General features: G+C 38.1%; 2 protein-coding genes across 3 annotated transcripts; one reads left to right on the top strand and one right to left on the bottom strand.

Annotated features, from left to right (window-relative positions):
• Window positions 1–3455: 3455 nt before the first annotated feature.
• Window positions 3456–9958, top strand: vps4a (vacuolar protein sorting 4 homolog A). Its single transcript, XM_042715801.1, has 12 exons — window positions 3456–3537; window positions 3655–3710; window positions 5134–5245; window positions 5569–5713; window positions 5810–5871; window positions 5976–6095; window positions 6853–7009; window positions 7089–7237; window positions 7640–7721; window positions 7820–8039; window positions 8232–8372; window positions 9847–9958. The coding sequence occupies exons 2-12, from the start codon at window positions 3690–3692 to the stop codon at window positions 9946–9948; spliced, it is 1311 nt and encodes a 436-aa protein (XP_042571735.1). The 5' UTR covers window positions 3456–3537; window positions 3655–3689; the 3' UTR covers window positions 9949–9958.
• Window positions 9959–10235: 277 nt separating this feature from the next.
• LOC109096928 (cyclin-dependent kinase 10) lies at window positions 10236–13554 on the bottom strand. 2 transcript variants are annotated; one of them, XM_042715799.1, is made up of 5 exons: window positions 13416–13554; window positions 12707–12779; window positions 12488–12559; window positions 10499–10601; window positions 10236–10368 (listed from the first exon to the last, which is right to left on the bottom strand). In XM_042715799.1, exons 2-5 carry the CDS (start codon window positions 12741–12743, stop codon window positions 10251–10253), a joined length of 330 nt encoding a protein of 109 aa, XP_042571733.1. In that variant the 5' UTR covers window positions 12744–12779; window positions 13416–13554; the 3' UTR covers window positions 10236–10250. The 2 variants fall into 2 exon arrangements, with proteins under 2 accessions (XP_042571733.1, XP_042571732.1); XM_042715798.1 differs by lacking the exon at window positions 13416–13554 and adding an exon at window positions 12868–13010.
• Window positions 13555–20864: the final 7310 nt, after the last annotated feature.

Genomic DNA, 20864 nt, shown 5'->3' with positions numbered 1-20864 from the left:
GAATACAAAGTCCTGTGGACAAGACTGACTGGAATACGAAGTGAGAGTCGGTGGTGAGTCGAAACAGAATCTGTTTTGGTTGAGTTTGAATCAAAGGATGTGCCAAAAGAATTATATTATGGATTCATGAGATATAACATAAGAGAATACATTCCTAAACCAATGAGATGCCATAAATGCCAAGTATTTGGACATGTGGCTAAGGTGTGCAAAGGAAAAAGAAGGTGTGACAGGTGCAGTGGGGATCATGATTATGGAAAGTGTGGGGAAGAAGTGAGGCCAAAGTGTTGCAGTTGTGGAGGGAATCACAGTGTCGCGTTTTGGGGATGTGAAGTGATGAAAAAAGAAGTGAAAGTGCAACAGATAAGAGTGAAGTCATTCTGAGGCTGTTCAAAAATCTGAAAGAGAAAAGGAGAGTCAGAAGACAGACAAGAGAAGTCCAACAAGAGCGGAAGGAACAGTGGGAGGAGAAGAAGAAAATGGTGACCTTTATAGCAGGAGTGATAAATGCTACGGCTGAAATCAGATCTAAAATGGAAAGAATTCAGATTATTGTAAGAGCAGCAATACATCATCTGGCAGGTTTGAAATGGGAAGAGGTGAGGGATGAACTAAGTGTACAGTCGAGTCAAGAGACAGCATGTGTGGGTTAATAATTTTAGTAATGTTACTCCTTCAATGGAATACAAGGAGCCTGATTGCAAATGGACACGATTTTAAACAGTTTATTGCGAGTAGGAAAGAAAAACCAGACATGACGTGTTCAGGAATCCTAGCTAAAGCCTAATCTGGATTTTGTTTTATATGGGTATGTAGCAATTAGACAATATAGGGTAAATGGTGGTGGAGGAGTTATGTTACATTTGTGAAACGGGATTCCACGGTGTTAGGGAGTGAACATGAATATGTAGTAGTATAGGTATAAGGGTGTGGGGAAGAAATTTGTAATCATAAATTATTATAATCCATGTAGAAGACTGCAATTAAACCACCTTGAGGAAATAGAGGGACAAGATAGCAGTAATATTGTATGGTGTGGGGACTTCAATGCGCATAATACACTGTGGGGAGGTGAAAAAGTGGATATTAATGGGTAAGTGATAGAAGAGCTATTAGAGGAGAAAAACTTAGTATGTTTAAATAATGGAACTAAAACAAGGATAGAGGTTAATAATGGAAGGGAGTCTGCACTTGATCTTACACTGGTGTCCAATAGTATAGCAGCAATATGTAGTTGGAGTGTGTATAATGAAGGAACGATAGGAAGTGATCACTGTCCAGTATTGTACTGTAATGTATCTGAAATTACTGAAGGAAGAGGGGGAAGATGGGTATTTGAGAAGGCTGATTGGGGAAAATTCCGGAGGGAAAGTGACAAATATCTGAGTCAGATTGAATATAATTATGATATAGAAATTCTGGAAAATAAAGTAAGACAGGGTATAATAACAGCAGCATTAGAGTCTATTCCAAAAAGTCAAGGTAATATAAAGAGAAAGGAAGTGCCATGGTGGGATGATGAATGTAAAAAAAAACATTCAGAAGCCGAAATAAAGCATTTAAAGTAATGAAAAGAATGTGTAATTTCATGCATATGATTCAGTATAAGTATGCACAAGCAATAGTAAGGAAAACAGTAAGACAAGCAAAAAGCATGTATTGGAGGAATTATTGCAGCTCAACTGGGAACACAACTCAGATAGGAGAAGTTTGGACAATGATTAAAAAGATGGATGGGGAGAGGAGAGATTGCAATACCCGGTTTTGTGTAATGGAAACGAGATCGCAGTAACAAATAAAGAAAAGGCTGAAATGTTGGTAAATACATTTGTTAATGTGCACAGTTCAAATAATATATCTGAAGAAGGGAGGAGAGGCAGAGAGGAAACTAGATCTGAAAATTTAGAGGCACTGAGGGTGATGGGAAATGATGAAGGTGAACAAAATGTACCATTTAATATGAGAGAATTAAATAGAGCATTGACAAAAACTGGGAAGACTGCACCAGGAAAAGATGAAGTATGTTATAGCATGTTGAAGCAGTTAAGTGAGGAGGGGAAGAATAAGTTACTGATGCTAAACAATAAAGTGTGGGAAGAAGGAAGAGGGACAAAGAGCTGGAAGGAAGCAGTTTTGGTCCAATAAGAAAACCGGGGAAAGATTCTGATAAGCCAACAAATTATAGACCCATTGCCCTGACTTCTCATATCTGTAAACTAATGGAAAGAATGATGAATGGGAGATTAATGTATATTATGGAAAAACAAGGTGACTGAATGCCAAAGTGGATTTAGGAGAGGAAGGGGTAATATGGATATAATGTTATGTTTAGAAGATGAAATCAGAAAAGCTCAAATAAATAAAGACATGGTAGTAGCAGTGTTTTTTGATGTTGAAAAAGCCTATGATATGCTTTGGGGAGAGGGGTTGATGATTAAGTTGCACAGAATGGGAATTAAAGGAAGAATTTTTAATTGGGTTACGGATTTCTTGAAAGGTAGAACAATTCAGGTTAAAATAGGAACAGATTTGTCGAGCAAGCATGTAGCCGAGAATGAACGCCTCAGGGGAGTGTAATAAGTCCCATATTATTCTCAGTAATGATAAATGACATATATTTAAATGATCCAGCAGGCATGGGAAGATTGTTATTCGTGGATGATGGAGCAATATGGAAAAGAGGAAGAAATGTAGAACATAGTTAAGAAAGTGCAAGATGGTATTCAGCAGGTTGAGAAGTGGGGAATAAAATGGGCTTTTACATTTTCTGTTGAAAAAAACTGAACTAATGTTTTTTACAAGGACGGAAATCAATGAAGGTTTTAATTTAAAACTATATGGAAGTAATTTGGAGAGAGTTAATAAATTTTGCTTTCTAGGAGTACATTTTGATCCAAGGTTAACATGGTTGAACATGAGGAATGTGGAGGATAAGTGTAAAAAAGTGATAAATATAATGAGATGTTTATCAGGGTTAGAATGGGGAGCGGATTATCAATCATTGATATATATATATATATACATATATATACATATATATATATATACATATATATACATATATATATATATATATATATATATGTATATATATATATATATATATATATATATATATATATGTAAGTGTAAGTAAGTTTAATAAGGTCAAGAATAGATTATGGGAGTGTGGTCTATGGATCAGCAGCCAAATCTGTACTTCCGAGACTTGATATAATACTGGCTAAAGCATTAAGATTATGCTTAGGAGAAGTAAAAACATCACCAGTATAAAAATTATGACCAGGAAAATCACCAGTATGAGCAGGAAAATTATTTGTAATTTCTTAATAAGAACGGGTTTGATGAGGAAAATATGATCGAGGAAAACAAGCTGGAGGAAATAAACTGGAATAACGTTGCAGGAGAATAATCCAGAAGATGGCGGTAATGCAACGTTCTTGGATGCAAGCCGCCGTTAAACATCAAAGAAGAAGAAGAAGAAGAACGCTTTGAGCTTTTGTTTCCGGAGGACAGTACAGGAGTGAATACTGGAGGGTAGCATCTTCCGTTTCGATGTTCACTTATCACACTATATGAACCTTCATTAAATTAATTTTTTGTTGTTCTGTTGTTTAACGAACCATTTGAATATACTATAAATACCAATAATAGGACACCGCAGTGAACCCGCTGGCGCGTGAGATGAAATGACAACGTCAACACTGCAGGTTAGTTCACATTAGCTTTAGCTGTAGTTCATCATCATCCTCATCCTTATTTAATCATATCATAAACACAACATTGACTGAACAAATTAACTGTAATCACTGATCGTTTATATTTCACACACGTCAGGAGCGTTTAACGTCGTAAACAGCCCAGAAATCATCGGATGATATGTTAAAAGGGTTAACGTTACTCTCTTCGACATAAACAGCCATGTAAACAAACCTCACTTCAGTTCATATTCATTTATAATAACGATTTAATGACAGTAGATCAAATATACACACAACTGCTGAAATTAAAGAAGGAGTTACACGATATTTACTTGGAATTCACTCTGAAAATAGAAGAATAAACAGTAAAATATACAGCAGAGCTGTTGGCGGGAGTCTGGCAGTTATTGCACACAGTTATAATACTAAATTGAAAACTGCCAAATATAAACGTAATAGAGTTTAAGTTAGATGTACGCAGAATTGCTGAATTCAAGATGAACTCATATTTTACTCAGTGTTTACGGAAAATATTTTTGAAAATAGAAATCGAGCACTTTTTGCTTGGAACTGACACTTGGTGCATTTTGGAATAGCTGCTATAATCTATTTATACTTATGAATTATTCTATATCAAATCAACCAAATTTCTGAAGCTTCATCAAGGGATAGGTTTGATTTTATTATTATTTTCATTTGGAAGAAAGATGTTCATAAATGGTTATGCCATTGAGCAGTATTTATTAAATAATGCATTATTTTCTTTACGGGGGTTAAAAATATATATATATTTTGACCTATTATATGGAGCAAAAAAAAAAAAAAAAGACCTTCAGCACCCATTATATACCAATGAATTTAATCTAAAAATTGGGCTAACACAAAAAGTTGGGTGGCTACTCCAAATGTTTTGAAACTAAATGAATATCCTTTATTTTTCAGGTTTAGAATAGACTGTTATTAGGATAAATGTATTCTGTTAGGGTACATATTCTAAAGGCAATACTAAAATAAGTATTTCATTTATTGCCTTGAGGATGCATGTACACTAATGGCTTATGAGCCTGTTTAAATGATGTTGTAACTTTTAAATTTGTGATTTTATTGTTCAAAGCTCAATTTGTTTAGTGTCTAAAGAGGAAGGTCTGATAAACAAATGATTTTTAAACTATGAATTTATCTAGTTTCCCTCAATCAAATACACAGTTTTATTCTTAAAATGAATACATGGGCTTTAACATCTTTTTCAACTCTCAAAATTCAAGATTTTCACATTTTTGTTTTATGTATGTTTCTAAAGTCAGCAGAATTTGTAACGTAGACTGCTGTGTTTTGACCTCTGGTTGAGTTGATGTGGAGTGAGCCCTTGTAAATATAGATTAGTCTGTCAGTTTGTCGAGCCGTCAGTAGCTCTGTCATTTGTCATGTTCAGAAAGCGATTGATCTGGTCACTAAAGCCACAGAGGAGGACAAGGCCAAGAACTATGAGGAGGCGCTGAGGCTCTACCAGCATGCTGTGGAGTACTTCCTGCACGCCATCAAATGTGAGTGAACAACATCTCCTGGATGTTATGAAATCAAAATTAACCCCATTTACTTTGGCAGGCTATTTGTTGATGTTAAAGAGCTAATAATGAGAGATTAGAAAAAAAAGTGTTAGCATTGGGAATGGATGCCTGCCTTGTACTGAGAGTCCTGCAAATCCACAGTCCGCTGCAAACTCACATCCAGAAGTCTGAAAAATCATAAACTACTTCCCTTTCAGTCATTCATGGGGGGTTACTGAAAGTTGGATCGAAATTTAATTACATTTTACATGTAATAAATGTGTAAATATTTAAAGACACATCATTAATCCTTTTCTCAGATGAAGCACACAGTGACAAGGCAAAGGAAAGCATTCGTGGGAAGTGCATGCAGTATCTGGACAGAGCCGAGAAACTCAAGGACTACTTGAAGAACAAGGACAAACAGGGCAAGAAACCAGTGAAGGAAGCACAGAGCAATGACAAGTACGCTTCATTTGTTATCTGTTCTGCTGGAAGTTGTTGAAGAATCATGTCCATTGCTCACAGTGATAAACTGTGTGTGTGTGTGTGTGTGCACAGAAGTGACAGTGACAGTGAGGGAGAAAATCCTGAAAAGAAGAAACTCCAGGATCATCTGATGGGTGAGTCTGTGTGTCTTAAATGTTTCTTTGTGTCAATGCAGAGGAAAACACACCTGCAGTCTTGTTTAGGATCATGATGATGAGGTGTTGGTTGATGTTTTCAGGTGCGATTGTGATGGAGAAGCCCAATGTGAGGTGGAGTGATGTGGCCGGACTGGAGGGGGCAAAAGAAGCCCTGAAAGAAGCGGTCATTCTGCCCATCAAATTTCCACACCTGTTCACAGGTCGGTCTGTGTACCATTGTTAGAGTTTACACTCATTCACATCACACAGTTGTTATTGTGTAGTAATTTGAGAGATTAATGTGTATAATATTGTGCTATCAGCTCATGTGTTACCCAACAAACAGAGTCTGACAAATATCTTGTTTTATTAATAATTTACACAGAAAAATTGTTAATACTGTTTAAAAGTTTGGGAAAAGTAAATCTTCTTTTTTTTTCAGTACAGTACTTGATAGAAATGAATATAAATAAACAAAAAACAAACTAAAAAACAAAAAAAATAAAAAACTAACTAAATAAAGTTATTTTATTTTTATTTTTTTTATTCGATTCATCAACAAATCCTGAAAAAAATGGATATAACTTAATAAAAAAAAATACTAAACAACAAAACCATCATAAAAGAATGAAATAAGAAGAAATGTTTCTTGAGCAGAAAATCATCATATTACAATGATTTCTGAAGATCATGTGACACTGAAGACTGGAGTAATAATGCTGAAAATTCAGCTTTGATCCCAGGAATAAATTACATTTAAAGAAATTGCATATTAATTTACATGAAATTGCTCTTTTTACTGTTTTAGATTAAATAAATGTAGCCTTGGTGTGCATAAGACATTTCTTTCCTTTCAGAAACATGAAAAAATCTTACCAACCCCAAACTTTTGAATGGAAGTGTATGTTTCTTATATCAAAAGATGAGTTATAACGGAAATTTCCAAAGACTACAGTCTGTGTATGTGCTGTGATGCAGGCAAGCGCACTCCATGGAGGGGCATTCTTCTGTTCGGGCCCCCCGGCACAGGAAAGCCTTATCTGGCCAAAGCTGTGGCCACCGAGGCCAATAACTCCACCTTCTTCTCCGTGTCCTCCTCGGACCTCATGTCTAAGTGGCTCGGCGAGAGTGAGAAGTAAGTTTCAGTCTTTTCTCTCTTTGCTGTCTGCCTGCATGAGGTGCAGGACTCACTGAATGATTGATGTACGTTACAGACTGGTGAAGAATCTGTTCGATCTGGCTCGCCAGCACAAGCCCTCCATCATCTTCATAGACGAGGTGGATTCTCTCTGTGGATCCAGAAATGAGAACGAGAGCGAAGCCGCTCGGAGGATCAAGACGGAGTTCCTGGTGCAGATGCAGGGTGAGAAACGCTCTCTGGCACTTTGTGAATCCTGCAGAATAAATGACGCTTCATTTAGTTTAGGCGACGCGGTCAGCATCTCTGTTGACGTTGGGTTGCTTAGCTGTTGTCCTTTTATACATGAGCCTTATCGTAACTTATGTCTGTAATAACAGTAGATTATGCACAATTTTATGCAGCTAACTCTAAACCAAACCCTGTTCCTAACCCTAATAATAAGTACATGTTGTTTATTTATATTACTCAGTACTAAGATGTATGATTACACTGTAACAAGTACACATTAAAATAAAGTGTGAGCAAAAATCAATGGACCCACATACAGAATGATGCAGTATTTCCTCCCAAACTCCTCTAAGTCTTGGGATTGTCTAATGGTTTGCGGGCGTCTCTCTTCTGCAGGTGTTGGTAATAACAGTGATGGGATATTAGTTCTCGGTGCTACTAACATTCCCTGGGTCCTTGATGCTGCCATTCGCAGAAGGTCAGTGTAAAAAATGCTTTACAAGTAGAAAAGTGCTAATGTTATTAACTGAAGTCTTTAATCTGCGATTTGTTGAAAACTCCCGGTGGTCGGTGCAGGTTTGAGAAGCGCATCTACATCCCGCTCCCAGAGGAGCCGGCGAGAGCGGCTATGTTCCGCTTACATCTGGGTAACACACCTCACAGTCTGACTGAGGCAGACCTGCGTCAACTGGCCCGCAAGACAGATGGATACTCTGGAGCTGATATCAGCGTCATAGTGCGAGACGCTCTCATGCAGCCTGTCAGGAAAGTGCAGTCCGCTACGCACTTCAAAAAGGTAACGACAGCTCTCTGTGGTTTCAATTCATTGTTTTGCAAATATGGACAGCAGCAGTGAACTGTCTGATTGGATAGACAGAATCAAAGTTGCAAGTTAAATGAGTCAAATTAATTTTTTTATTAAAGTTTTCTGGTTCTGAAACACTGAGCTGAATGTTTGTTTTTGTATTTTGCTTTCTCTGCTCATCAGGTGCGAGGCCCGTCTCGCAGTAACAGCGCCATGATGGTGGATGACCTCCTGATGCCGTGTTCCCCCGGTGACCCTGATGCCATAGAGATGACCTGGATGGATGTACCTGGTGACAAACTGCTGGAGCCCATAGTGTGCATGGTGAGATCCTGAGATCAGTTACTTCCTTTCACATTTAGCATGTCTCTTACTTCATGTATCACTATCAGTTTGACTATCACAATAAAGTCTGGTCAACTCGATGGACTCTGCATAATCTTATAGTCAGTAAGTACTAGTTATTTCACATATAAAAAACTATCAAAATAGGTAGTTTTTTCTTTTTTTTTCTTTTTAAGGTTTCTCTGCCTATTGATAAAAGCATACACACAAAAAAAATAACATAATCAAATAAACTACTTCTTTACTGAATGAATTAAATATGACATCATCCATATATACACTATAATAAAATAAGCTGAATTTTCACCATCATATACACACACTCACACATACACACACACACACACACACTGTGCAAAAGTCTTAGGCCTTTAGTATTTTCACCAACAACAACAAAAAAGTTTTAAGCCAGTTATTTTTATCTTTTGCTGTAGTGTCAGTAGGAAATATTTACATTATAGTTTACGTTTCCAAACATTCCTTTTGCCATTAATTGTAGGTTGAGGTCTCTGCAGAGCTAAAGTGGGCAATTCTGATGTTGTGGGTGTTTTCAAACTGATGGTTATTTCTACATGATGCAATGAAAATGATCCCCCTTAACTAACCCCACCCCTAAACCTACTGTCACTATGACGTGAGCCAATCAGGTAACATGGTCGAAAATGCCCTGATCTGGTAACTCCCATTACTTTCCTGCAGAGACCTATACTTGATTAATTGTAATAATCCAGTGAGATTTTTGTCTGACAGCAGCCTGTACTCTTTATTCCTTTGGAGGCAAAGCTGAATTTTCAGCATCATATATAAAGCAAAGCTCCTGAGAAACTATACCTAGGACAAAAGCTGTTTCAAAAGCAAAGCTCCTGAGAAACTATACCTAGGACAAAAGCTGTTTCAAATGCAAAGGGTGGACCGAATCTATTTATGACATTATTTTTGAAAGCATCCTCACTTTACAGTTTTACATAAGTGCCTAAATTTTTCACAGTGCTGTAGCTTTGCAGGAAGGTTTCTTGAAGCATCTTGGAGACACACACGCACACACAATACACTACCATTCAACATTTTTGAAATACTTTTTTTGAATACTTTTATACTTGTCTTCAAGGATGCATTAAATTGAGTGACAGTAAAGACATTTATAATGTTACAAAAGATTCTAGTTCAAATAAATGCTGTTCATTTGAACATTCTATTTATCAAAGAATCCTGAAATAAAATGTATCATGATTTCCACAACAATTTGAAGCAGCAAAAACTGTTTTTAACATTGATATTAAGAACCATTATTAATAACGGAGCATCAATTATAATTATTATCTATTAGAATGATTTCTGAAGGATCAGGAGTATTCATACTGAAAATTCAGCTTTGCATCACAGAAATAAATTAAATTTATTCATGAATTACATTTATTTATAAATGACATTTATACTTGTGTGTGTTTGTTAGTCTGACATGCTGCGCTCTCTGGCGACCACACGCCCCACTGTCAACACTGAAGACCTGCTGAAGGTGAGGAAGTTCACAGAGGATTTCGGACAGGAGGGCTGAACCACGAAAAAATAAACAAAACAAAAAACGACTCGAATATAACTTCTATTCTAAAACCAATAATAACACCAAACAACAAAGCATTAAAAAAAAGCTTCACTTCACATTTCTGTTCTCTGACAAATTTGAAGATGCATTATATAAGAACAGTAAGTAAAGCTTTTAATAATTTTTGATCAATAAGATCCAGGAGTTCAAAACAGCATGTTTTTGCAAAATTCAAAATGCTAGAAATTCTGGTACATCAAAAGTTTAAATTAAACCTATAGATGAAACCTACTTAAAATCTATTCTGATTTATGTCACAGACTGAAGATGAGGGCATTCATCAAACGCACCTGAGCTTCAGAGAACGGGGACTGCATGTTCTCCAGAAGACTGGCCAGATCCTGCTCACAGTAACTCATCACCAGAAAGAGGCTGCCGTCAAAAATAATAGGTCATTATGAAATAAGACACGGTACAACAAGACATATTCACAAATACAGTAAACAGAAACCTGTCTTTATATCTGTAGTTGTACAGCATACAGAATATTTTCTTTAGTCACCTCTCCAAATGGCTTCCCACCACCACTTCTTTCAGCTCCACAATGTTTGGGTGTCTCAATCTGAGCAGCAAGTTAATCTCCCTCAAACTGCTGATGGGAATCCCTAAACACATGTAGACAAAATAAACAGAATTCAAGGATTCTACAGGGATACTCCACCCCAGAATGAAAATTTTGTCATTAATCACTTACCCCCATGTCGTTCCAGACCCGTAAGAGCTTCGTTCGTCTTCAGAACACAATTTAAGATATTTTGGATGAAAACCAGGAGGCTTGACACTGTCCCATAGGCTGCCAAATAAATAACAGTGTCAAGGTCCATAAAAGGTATGAAAGTCGTCAACAGAATACTCCATCTGCCATCAGACGTGCAATCTGGGTTATATGAAGCGACGGGAACACTTTTTGTAAGCGAAGAAAACAAAAATAACGACTTTATTCAACAATTCCTTTGTCAACGGTCTCCTCTGTGTCTCTTCATATCACTGTATGCTGCATATGCTCTCCTGTATCATCTGTGCCATAAGGATACGCTGTTTTCTTTCAAATCAAAGCTAAATACATGCAGAAACAGCGCATCCTCGTGGCACGGATGACACAGGAGAGCATACACAGCATACAGTGATATGGAGAGACACAGAGGAGACCGTTGACGAACTCATGGAATTATTGAATAAAGTCGTTATTTTTTGGTTTTCTTCGCTTACAAAAAAGTGATCCCGTCGCTTCATATAACCCAGATTGCACGTCTGATGGCAGATGGAGTATTCTGACGACGACTTTCATACCTTTTCTGGACCTTGACACTGTTATTTATTTGGCAGTCTATGGGACAGTCACAAGCCTCACGGTTTTCATCCAAAATATCTTAAATTGTGTTCTGAAGACAAACGAAGCTCTTACGGGTCTGGAACGACATGGGGGTAAGTGATTAATGACAAAATTTTAATTTTGGGGTGGAGTACCCCTTTAACTGGGGCTGTCAAGATGCAACAAAAAGCACTATAAAAGAAATCCATATGACTTGTGTGCTATATTCCAAACCTTCTTGAGTTATACAATAGTTTTGTGTGTGGACACACATTTAATATACTGAAAATCTTGCCTTTAGTCCTGACTATGAATCTTTCATTCACACTTTCACATGAAACCCTCCTCTCCATGTTATGAACTCTTCACAGTGATCAAAACCTTTACCCATAGAACTTGATTCTGGAGAATCAATTAATTATTTTAAATCTTCCATTTACATCGAAAGTATTAGAAAAAGTAGTGGTTTCACACTCAGCTGTTACCTTTTGCAGAGAAACAGTTTCATTGGAGCACTTTAGTCAGGATTCAGGCCTTTTCAGTGACTGTGCTTTTTAAAGTTTCAAATGACCTGCATCTCCCTTCTAGTACTGTCAGATCTCTTAGTACTGCCTTTAACACCACAGACCACAACATTGTCTCCTGAGGGAGATCATCAGGAAATGTGGAATCACCAATAAACATGAGATGCTAGAATAAAATGTCATTTCACTATCACTACACTGGCTACCTCCCTCTCAGATTGAGGATCAACTTTAAGAAAACTCCTTACAAAGCCTTGAATGGCCTAGTTTCGCAGTACTTTACACAATCTTCTATCATGATATAATCCTCTGCATGATATAATCCATCGTAATCACTACAGGCGCAAGAGTCTGGCTTGTTGATAGTACGCTAGGTGCTGCCTCGGTCCTGAGCCTGCTGTAACTTTTCTGTAGCCTTCTTGTAAACCCATGAAGGACCCACACTGTCACTACATCTGCCTTATCTGTAAATCTCAAAAATTAAAGAAAGGTTAATTTTCACAATATAGAGTACAACCAGATTTGGACAAAACTACTTTCAGATGAATACAGCTTTAACAAATAAAAAGCACACTTTTCAGTGAATAGCAACTCCCACTGGTGGAAAAGAGCAGCAAACATGAATGATTTTTTTTTATTTGAAATGCAGACTGACCATCTTTCTCTTTATCCATTCGCACTTTCTTCAGGGCTACAATTTCATTTGTCCTTGTATCTCGTGCTCGGTCTGTAAAACACACATCAGGTAATCAAAGAGATTTAAATCTTGTCAGACAGCACAACTGTTTGATAATACGGCTATTTATGGATGTCACACTACGGATATGAATATACATGACACTTTATTTAATATGTGATATTTTTGCAGACTCACACACGATGCCATATGTTCCCTCTCCGATCCGGTTCATCTTCTCAAACTCCTTCACACTCCTGCATTTCCCCAACTACACAAATCACGGAGAAACACCGCAAGAAATGCTCATGTAGCACTTGTTTTATAATAAAAATACAGTTTATAAGACAGCGTCTCACCCGTTCTGTGTGCGGTATTACAAACGTCTTGTCGGTTTTTAAAGATTTCAGCTTTAACGGCTCTAGATCAGTTTCTGACGTGCTTTCCATCTCCAATCACTCCACATTCGTCTGGATCAATGATTAATATAACACATATAGCGATTTAATGTTGCACGACTGTACTTTTCATGCAAACAGCAGCACATCTAGAGACAAGAGGAAGAGAAACTCCGTGAAAGCTTACACTCGCTCATTTCAACATTCATATGGACAACTGTCAGCGTTCAGTGAGTTTCTCATCTTGCACAACAACAGTTAAGAATGATTTTCACAAATGTAAGATTTGCGATTTAAAGTGATAAATTCATTTGTATTTTTAAAATCTATTTTTATTGCCAACCCAGTCTCAGAGACCGTCATTTTCAAACAAACACTCAAACAACGCAGTCACGTGGTTACTTGTTACTTTTTGTCACCAGTTTATTTTTGTTTAAAAAAATAATAATAAATAAATAAACGGGAAATAGTCTTTTAGAGGAGTGGCCTTTAACATTTTTATTTCATACCTGTGTAAATCAGGCTGTGCCCGTGAAAAAACGAGCTCGACCAACACACACCGGACCTCCCATGGGCCGCGGCTCTTTGATCGCGTCCGCTATCTTCAGACCCCCCGGCTTTTCTACGAGGTTTTCTCGAGATGGAGCTGTGATGATGATCAGCGGTACAGCAGGATTATTAAACGATGAAGGTGGTGGTGATGATGAAGATGATGACGAATCAGTGCTAAGAGATTCTACTGTGGAAATTAAAAAGCAAAAGCATGATGTGAGTGGCAGTGACATAAATGCACATACATTTTTTATATAATAATTATAAATAATATATGTGACATTATATGGGGGCGTACTTATTTTGTACACAGTTTATGACTGATTCACCATAATGTAATGACAATATTTTACATTATAATTTGCATTATTTTACTATAGCCTAATGTAAAACAAATACCCTACAATGAAAACGGACAGGACATGTTTCCTTTCATCTGTGAACTGTTTCATGTGTTTCTCTAAAAACAGTGCATAGCCTAAATACACTCTCCGGATTACTGGAAGGTTTACGTCAGAAGAATTAATCCCACTCAGAACCTAATTAATCCACACAACCACAGACAGTCTGACAAAACTTCATATAGTTGAAATTAAGATCATATTATTTTATTAATGTCTGAACGGAGGGGTTAAATAGTCCTTACCGTTAGTTTCTTAGAAATATAAAGCCGATAAAATGACAAAAATGACAATTTTACCTGGGAGAACCTTCTTTCTCGGTGCAGAGCCCATTCCCCATCACGCAATGAAATTAATCTCTTAGAAACGAACCTGTTGCTCCATGTGAATAATTCTTCTGAGCAGAACGGACAGACCCTCGAATTGAGCTACTTTAATGGGAGGTAGCAAAATCTGACAGGGTAGGACAAATCGACAGAACACCGGTTCTCAGTCCTGATCCAATGTCAGTATCGCACACACTGCAAATCCCCCATGCAACCACAAGAAGTCACATCAGACTCATAATGAGCCGGTTCTTTTTAATGATTAACTCTATCGCAACCCACTCATGTGGCGCAAACGGGTTGTACGATTCCCAAGTGAATGACTCGGGGTTTCTTTTAGCGAATCAAACACAAACATCTCACTGTTTATATTTACTATTTTACTATTGATAATATGCTGTAATAATTCATAATAAATAGCGATGGCTTAACTTATGGGATAGGTACTTATTCCTATAATGTTTATATGAATGTGCCTGATGCATTTTCCATAGAAAGCATACAGTATGTCCGCACAACTTTACTGAGAAACAGAAATCAATAAACACACACTGTTCTCCCTCTGCTCTCTCATCTTTTTAAAGTAAAAAAAAAAAACAAAAAAAACAAAAAAAAACTAAACATTTACTTAATCAGAAAGCAGTTCAGACATCCTACAACAATCATTATGAGTCAGTCAGATATGGATCAATTCCCTTTTGAAAGGTCTCTCCCGTTGCGTTGCTGATGCTTATGGGGAAACTCCTGTTTACTCTGATACTGAAGCTTGATTTGTTTATGTTTGTGTAACTGCATAAACCAATGGTGCTTTAACTTGCCAGAATGGGAGGAGCAGACCATTATATAAGTCGGCTCTAAGCGCCATGTCATCAGAATTTTTCTCCTTTAGTGATGAAGATCATTTCCTTGCTGACTCTGCAAGCAAGAACCCAAAGAAGAAGCTCAGCTTGCAGCAGCAGAAGAAGGAGCCATCCCTGCAGCCATCTGGCAGCCTTAAAAGAGCACATTTCTGGTGATGTTGTTTCAAATGTCACGCTGCAAGTGTGACACATGCATGGACCCCCCATGCAGATGGGCACAGTGAGTACGTCACATGTCTGGACACTGGAATGTCTTTCCCTTCTCTGCTTGTGGATCTCCTTCTTTACTGAAGGCAGCTAGCTCGGAGAAGGAAACAGTGGAGTCACAGAGCTGAACAACCAAGCTCGAGTGATCTCATGCCGGCACAGATCCTGCGTGCTCATGCTCACTCTCCCCGCAGAACTTTGATCCGCCAGTGTTTTACATATCAGTGGCCCTCATATATACGAATGATTTGATCCTTTTAGGCGAATCAGAGGAAAATGCCGTGACCAATGATTTTGTATCGCTGACAGCTTCAGATTACGGTGCGCTGCTTGCCTGGGTCACACCCATGCTGAGGCTGCTCTCACTAAGACAGACTGCTCTCACTACGAGTGCACGAATCTGGCTCTGCTTTGCTTGCGGCTTGCCTTCTCTAATGAAGATGATCCCGACCCTTTCACTCTCACAATTCTCCCCTCCCAGCTGCAGCATATTGATCCACCAATGTGTTACACGTGAGGATCAGCGCCCCTCATCTACATAGAGTGGTTTGATCTTTTTAAGAGGGTCAGAGGAGAATGCTGTCACCGATGATTCCATATCGTTGACAGCTTCAGATTCGAGTGCGCCGCTTGCCTGAGCCACACCTATGTAGAGGATGTGTCACTGAGACAGACCGCTCTCACTGAGAGAGCATGGGTCTTGTGCAGTACTATGATCCACTAGCGTATTTACACATAAGGATCAGCGCGGTTTACAGCTTCCTTACAAACCGCTGCATAGTTGTTGTTATTATTATTATTATTATTATTATCATTATTATCATCATCATTATCATCATTATTACCATTATTATAATTATTTACTCTTACAGTTACTGCATTTCTAGTCTCAAATTGTAGCTTTTTACTTTTTACAATTTTTGTCATGATGTTTATTTTCCATACACTGAATGCTGTAACAAAGGTAATAAATAGTTGGTTATTATTATTATTAAGTCTCTTTCCGGCTCTAGACTGCATTGGTTACGCTTATGGGTCTGTCACGTGATGAACGAATGACTCGATAAACCTGAAGACTCGAGAGATGAACTAATCAATTCTCTTTCCGGCTCAGACTGCACTGACTGAAACAGGTGAACTACTAGTACCAGTACAGAACCTATAGAATATTGCACATGCGCGACTGAACAAATCAGTCCCTGAGATGACTCGTTCTTCCCGAGTCACATTAAAGATTCATTCAAAATGAATGAATCGTTCAAGAACGACACATCACTAATAGCTTGCCCGCAGCCATTTAGAACGATGGTTCTCAAACCATTACACCATTTTGGGGTAGGGGCGTGTTTGTTTTGGTGATTTCAAATGTCAACAATGGCTACCAGAAATCGCTTACCCACCTTAAATGAGCCAGGCATCGCGTAATTCATTCATTCATTCATTCATTCATTCAGTAACAAAGCAAAATGCTGTAGTTATGAATGGGTTATTAATCACGTTCAAAGCCGCAGATTTGTTCACTAATGAAACACTGCTGTATGTTGCTTGGAGACACACACCAGATGATATGGATTTCGTTGGAACTATTATTTTGTTACAAAATAGAACAAACATGACAATATTCTGTTTAAAATGTAGGCTACATGTAAAATTTTCACTTATTATTACCTTTTTTTGTTGAACTGTTGTAAAAATTAATGGCACATTTGCCATCGTTTGGATATTCAGGGAAATTTGGATTCTTGCTCATATCTTAAACATGAAAACAATAACACACACAGAGTGTGTCTGTATCAAAAAGAGTTTAAATCTATCTCAGTCTGAGTCAATATTTGGTCTTTATGCTAGTAAGTGAAGATCTACTTTAAAGATACATTGAACAGCAGCTTGATTTGCTAAAGCAACATATTCAGTGGGCATCCTATCACATGCATGCTGTTTGTGTGGATGCAGTCAGGTTTGACCGCAAAAGATGAGGTAAGCTGATTGGATATCATGTTCTTGACCTTTTACGGCACTCCCATTTTCCTGTTTTTACAATGGAAGGGCATTTTGCTTGTCAGAAATAGCTACATGTTTGGTTTTAATGTTACTTTAAATTGGGGTAGAATTAAATGAATGCCATAAAACGAATTTTGTTCGCGTACCCCCCTCCGTCATCTCACCCCAGTTTGAGAACCACTGGTTTAGAGGAATGAGTCCTGTTGGGCTGTCGTCTACGAATCTCCTGCTAGAGATAGGTGCCATTTTTCCTGGAAGTGCACAATTATCTTAACAAGGTTTGGTGCACGCCTACTCTGCATGTGTCAACTTTTCTATTTCTATACAAGGCATTTGCTCCTCTCACTGAGAGCAATTCATGTGCCGGGCAGACTGAACCAAGGGGCAGACATGCTGTCCTGGGACAATGTGGCTCCAGGAGAATGGTTCTAAATGATCTGGTCTGTCTTCACACAGGCAGAGGTGGACCTCTTCGTCTCAGAAGACAACTTTCACTGACAAATTTATTTTTTGAAGCAGCGAGATGATTGGCCCATTCCCCCCGGTTGCCGCTCCCCCCCCCCCCCGGTTGCCCTGTTTCCTCAGGTCATCAGATGGGTCAGGGAAGTCAGATGCTCAGTCCTCTTGGTTGCCTCACTCTAGAATCAGATGTGGTTCCCTGAGTTTATTCAGCTGCTTTCAGCAGCCCCTTGGCAGATGCCACTGAGGAAGGACCTTCTCTCACAAACGAAGGGCATGATTTTGCATCTCCAGCTGTGGAGCCTTCATGTTGGATTCCTCAACGAGAGCCTTTACAGCTCCCCACGAGTGCAACTAATAACAAGGGCAAGGGTTCTGTCTACAAGACATATTTCAATCAATTTAAATCTAGATTAAAGACCAATTTCTTTAACCTGTCTTACACATAACACACTAACACATTTCTAATATTGAAATCCATTACAGAATTTTTACGCTGCATTAATTAAATAAACCGGAACTGGGAACACTTCCAATAACACACAATGTACTTGCTACATCGTTAGAAGAATGGCATCTACGCTAATAGTCTGTTTCTTTCTTAATCCGAGGTCACATAGCCACCAGATCCAGTCTGTATCCAGATCAGGTGGTCACTGCAGTCACCCGGATCCAGTACGTATCCAGCCCAGATGGTGGATCAGCACCTAGAGATGACCTCGACAGCCCTGAATGTTCTCGGAGACCAAGACAACTACATGAGCCCCAGAGACAGATCCCCTGTGTAGAGCTTGTCTTCTAGACGGCCACTGGGACAAGACCACAGGAACCAGATGAGTCCTCTGCACAATGTAACTGCAGTCTGGAATTGAACTGCTGGTTTCGTCTGGTCAGAGGAGAACTGGCCCCCCGACTGAGCCTGGTTTATCTCAAGGTTTTCTCCATTCTCTCACTGATGGAGTTTTGGTTCCTTCCTGCTGTTGCCTATGGCTTGCTTAGTTGGGGACACTTCATTTACAGTGATATCGTTGACTTGATTGCAAATTATTGCACAGATACTATTTAAACTGAACTGAGCTGCATGATGACATCACTGAATTCAATGATGAACTGCCTTTAACTTTCATTTTGCATTATTGACACACTGTTTTCCTAATTAATGTTGTTCAGTTGCTTTGACGCAATCTTTTTTGTTTAAAGCGCTATATAAATAAAAGTGACTTGACTTGACTTGACATTGTCATCTTGCATATTACATTTCAAAATTAATTTTGCTACCTATACTATGGTATGCTTCCATAGTCCACAGCCTAAATGGCTTGGGTCTCATTATTGGCTCATGCTTGCAGGAGCCCTCAGTATGTTTGCTCAGGGGCTGGGCTCACAGAGCAGCTTTGTTCTGCACTTGCTTATAGGATGGCGCTATTGGAAGAGTTCCCCATAGTACTCTTCCCATAGCAGCCATCACTTGTACCTTACATCACTTATTGTACCCCATAGAGCTCTCTCAGCGATGCAACGGGAGAGACCGCTCAAAAGGGAACACTTCGGTTAGTAACGTAACATCGGTTCCTTGAGATAAGGGAACGAGCATTGCACAGACTGACGTGTATAAGGCTGCACTCAAATTGATGACTGTCACTTCAGTTAAAAGATTCGGATAAAATGGTGCTTAGAGCCAACTTATATAGTTGTCGGTTCCCCCCACCTTTTGGCAGGGTGAAGCTCCAATGGTTTGTGCAGTTACACGAATGTGAAAAAAATCAGGCTTCAGTATCAGAGTAATAAGGAGTTTCCCCATAAGCCTCAGCAACGCAACACTCATTCCATTATCTCAGGAAACCTAGGTTACATTATTAACAGGAGAATTTTCTGATCTATTTATACTGATCTATTTTCTGGCGGGTCCTCATTGGATCAGATTGGAACAGAGCAACAGTTTGTCAGTTATTATTTATTTACAGTTTTATTTACACAATACAACAAAAACAAGCTCATTAACTGTAACTCCTCCCCTTTGACCACCAGATGGCAGAAAAGATTTGATTGCAGTTTGTATGGAAAGCCTCACATGCTGCATATGGATACCATCACTCACAACATGCACAAAAACACCCATTTTGAGGTGAAATTCTTTCTCTTTGAGACAGCATCTCGCCCCAAAATGGGGCATCTTCTTTATATCTTTGATTATGCGTTTATTTCTTTTTATTTTTCATAAGATTCTACTGGATTATATACTGCCCAATTTGTAAGTAATCTTAACATGTAAATATAAGAAACTTTAATACCATGTAAACATGCAAATATAAGTAACTTTGATACAGTGTAATGGTTATGTAAAAAATACTAATACACTAAATACTAATAATTGTGATAGTGTAAGGATGTTTTTTTTTTTGACACTTCTACCACTTGAAGGACTGAAAGGCCAGGCCGCTCGGTAAATATGGTATAGGGTAAATTGACCATTAAAAAAAAAGTTGCATACATTATGAATGGTGCCATATCCACTATGATTGTGTTTTGTCATTTTTTTTCTGCAAGGCCTAATCATACAGGCATGTTATGTATTATATATTATGTAGCTGAATGACAGAGAAGCTGTGTTGCATCATCTGCTTGCTAGTTAACTTGTCATTCAGCCCTAATAATATTATTTTCACTCTTTGTGTCAATAGACCATTTGTCTGTATTTTGTTTCACTTTTTACATTGTGTATGATGTGAAAGGGCCTTCAGACTTCCAAACCACAAATAAATTCCAGGGGACATAAAAACCTTTCAGATTTTTTTCCTATTTCATCCCCTTACAGACTGCAATTACCTTCCAACTGTGATGTTGACTTGCCATCGGTTAGGAAGACCACTCTCTAATTGGCTGTTCAGTTTTGTGAACCAGTGAACAATAAAACCAAATATGAAAAAAGCAAATGATGAAGTAAAGAGGGCACACATAGAAGGATCTTCTAATTTTACACCTTCATCTTATCTGAGCATTACAATATGCAAATATTTTCATAAAGACATGAACTATACAAATCAATAAAAAGAAAACCTACAGAAATACATAATTCAATTCAATTCAATTCAAGTTTATTTGTATAGCGCTTTTTACGATACAAATCATTACAAAGCAACTTTACAGAAAAT

This window comes from Cyprinus carpio, chromosome A25 (assembly GCF_018340385.1).
Source record: "Cyprinus carpio isolate SPL01 chromosome A25, ASM1834038v1, whole genome shotgun sequence".
Taxonomy (NCBI): domain Eukaryota; kingdom Metazoa; phylum Chordata; class Actinopteri; order Cypriniformes; family Cyprinidae; genus Cyprinus; species Cyprinus carpio.
This window is presented reverse-complemented; position numbering and strand designations above follow the sequence as displayed.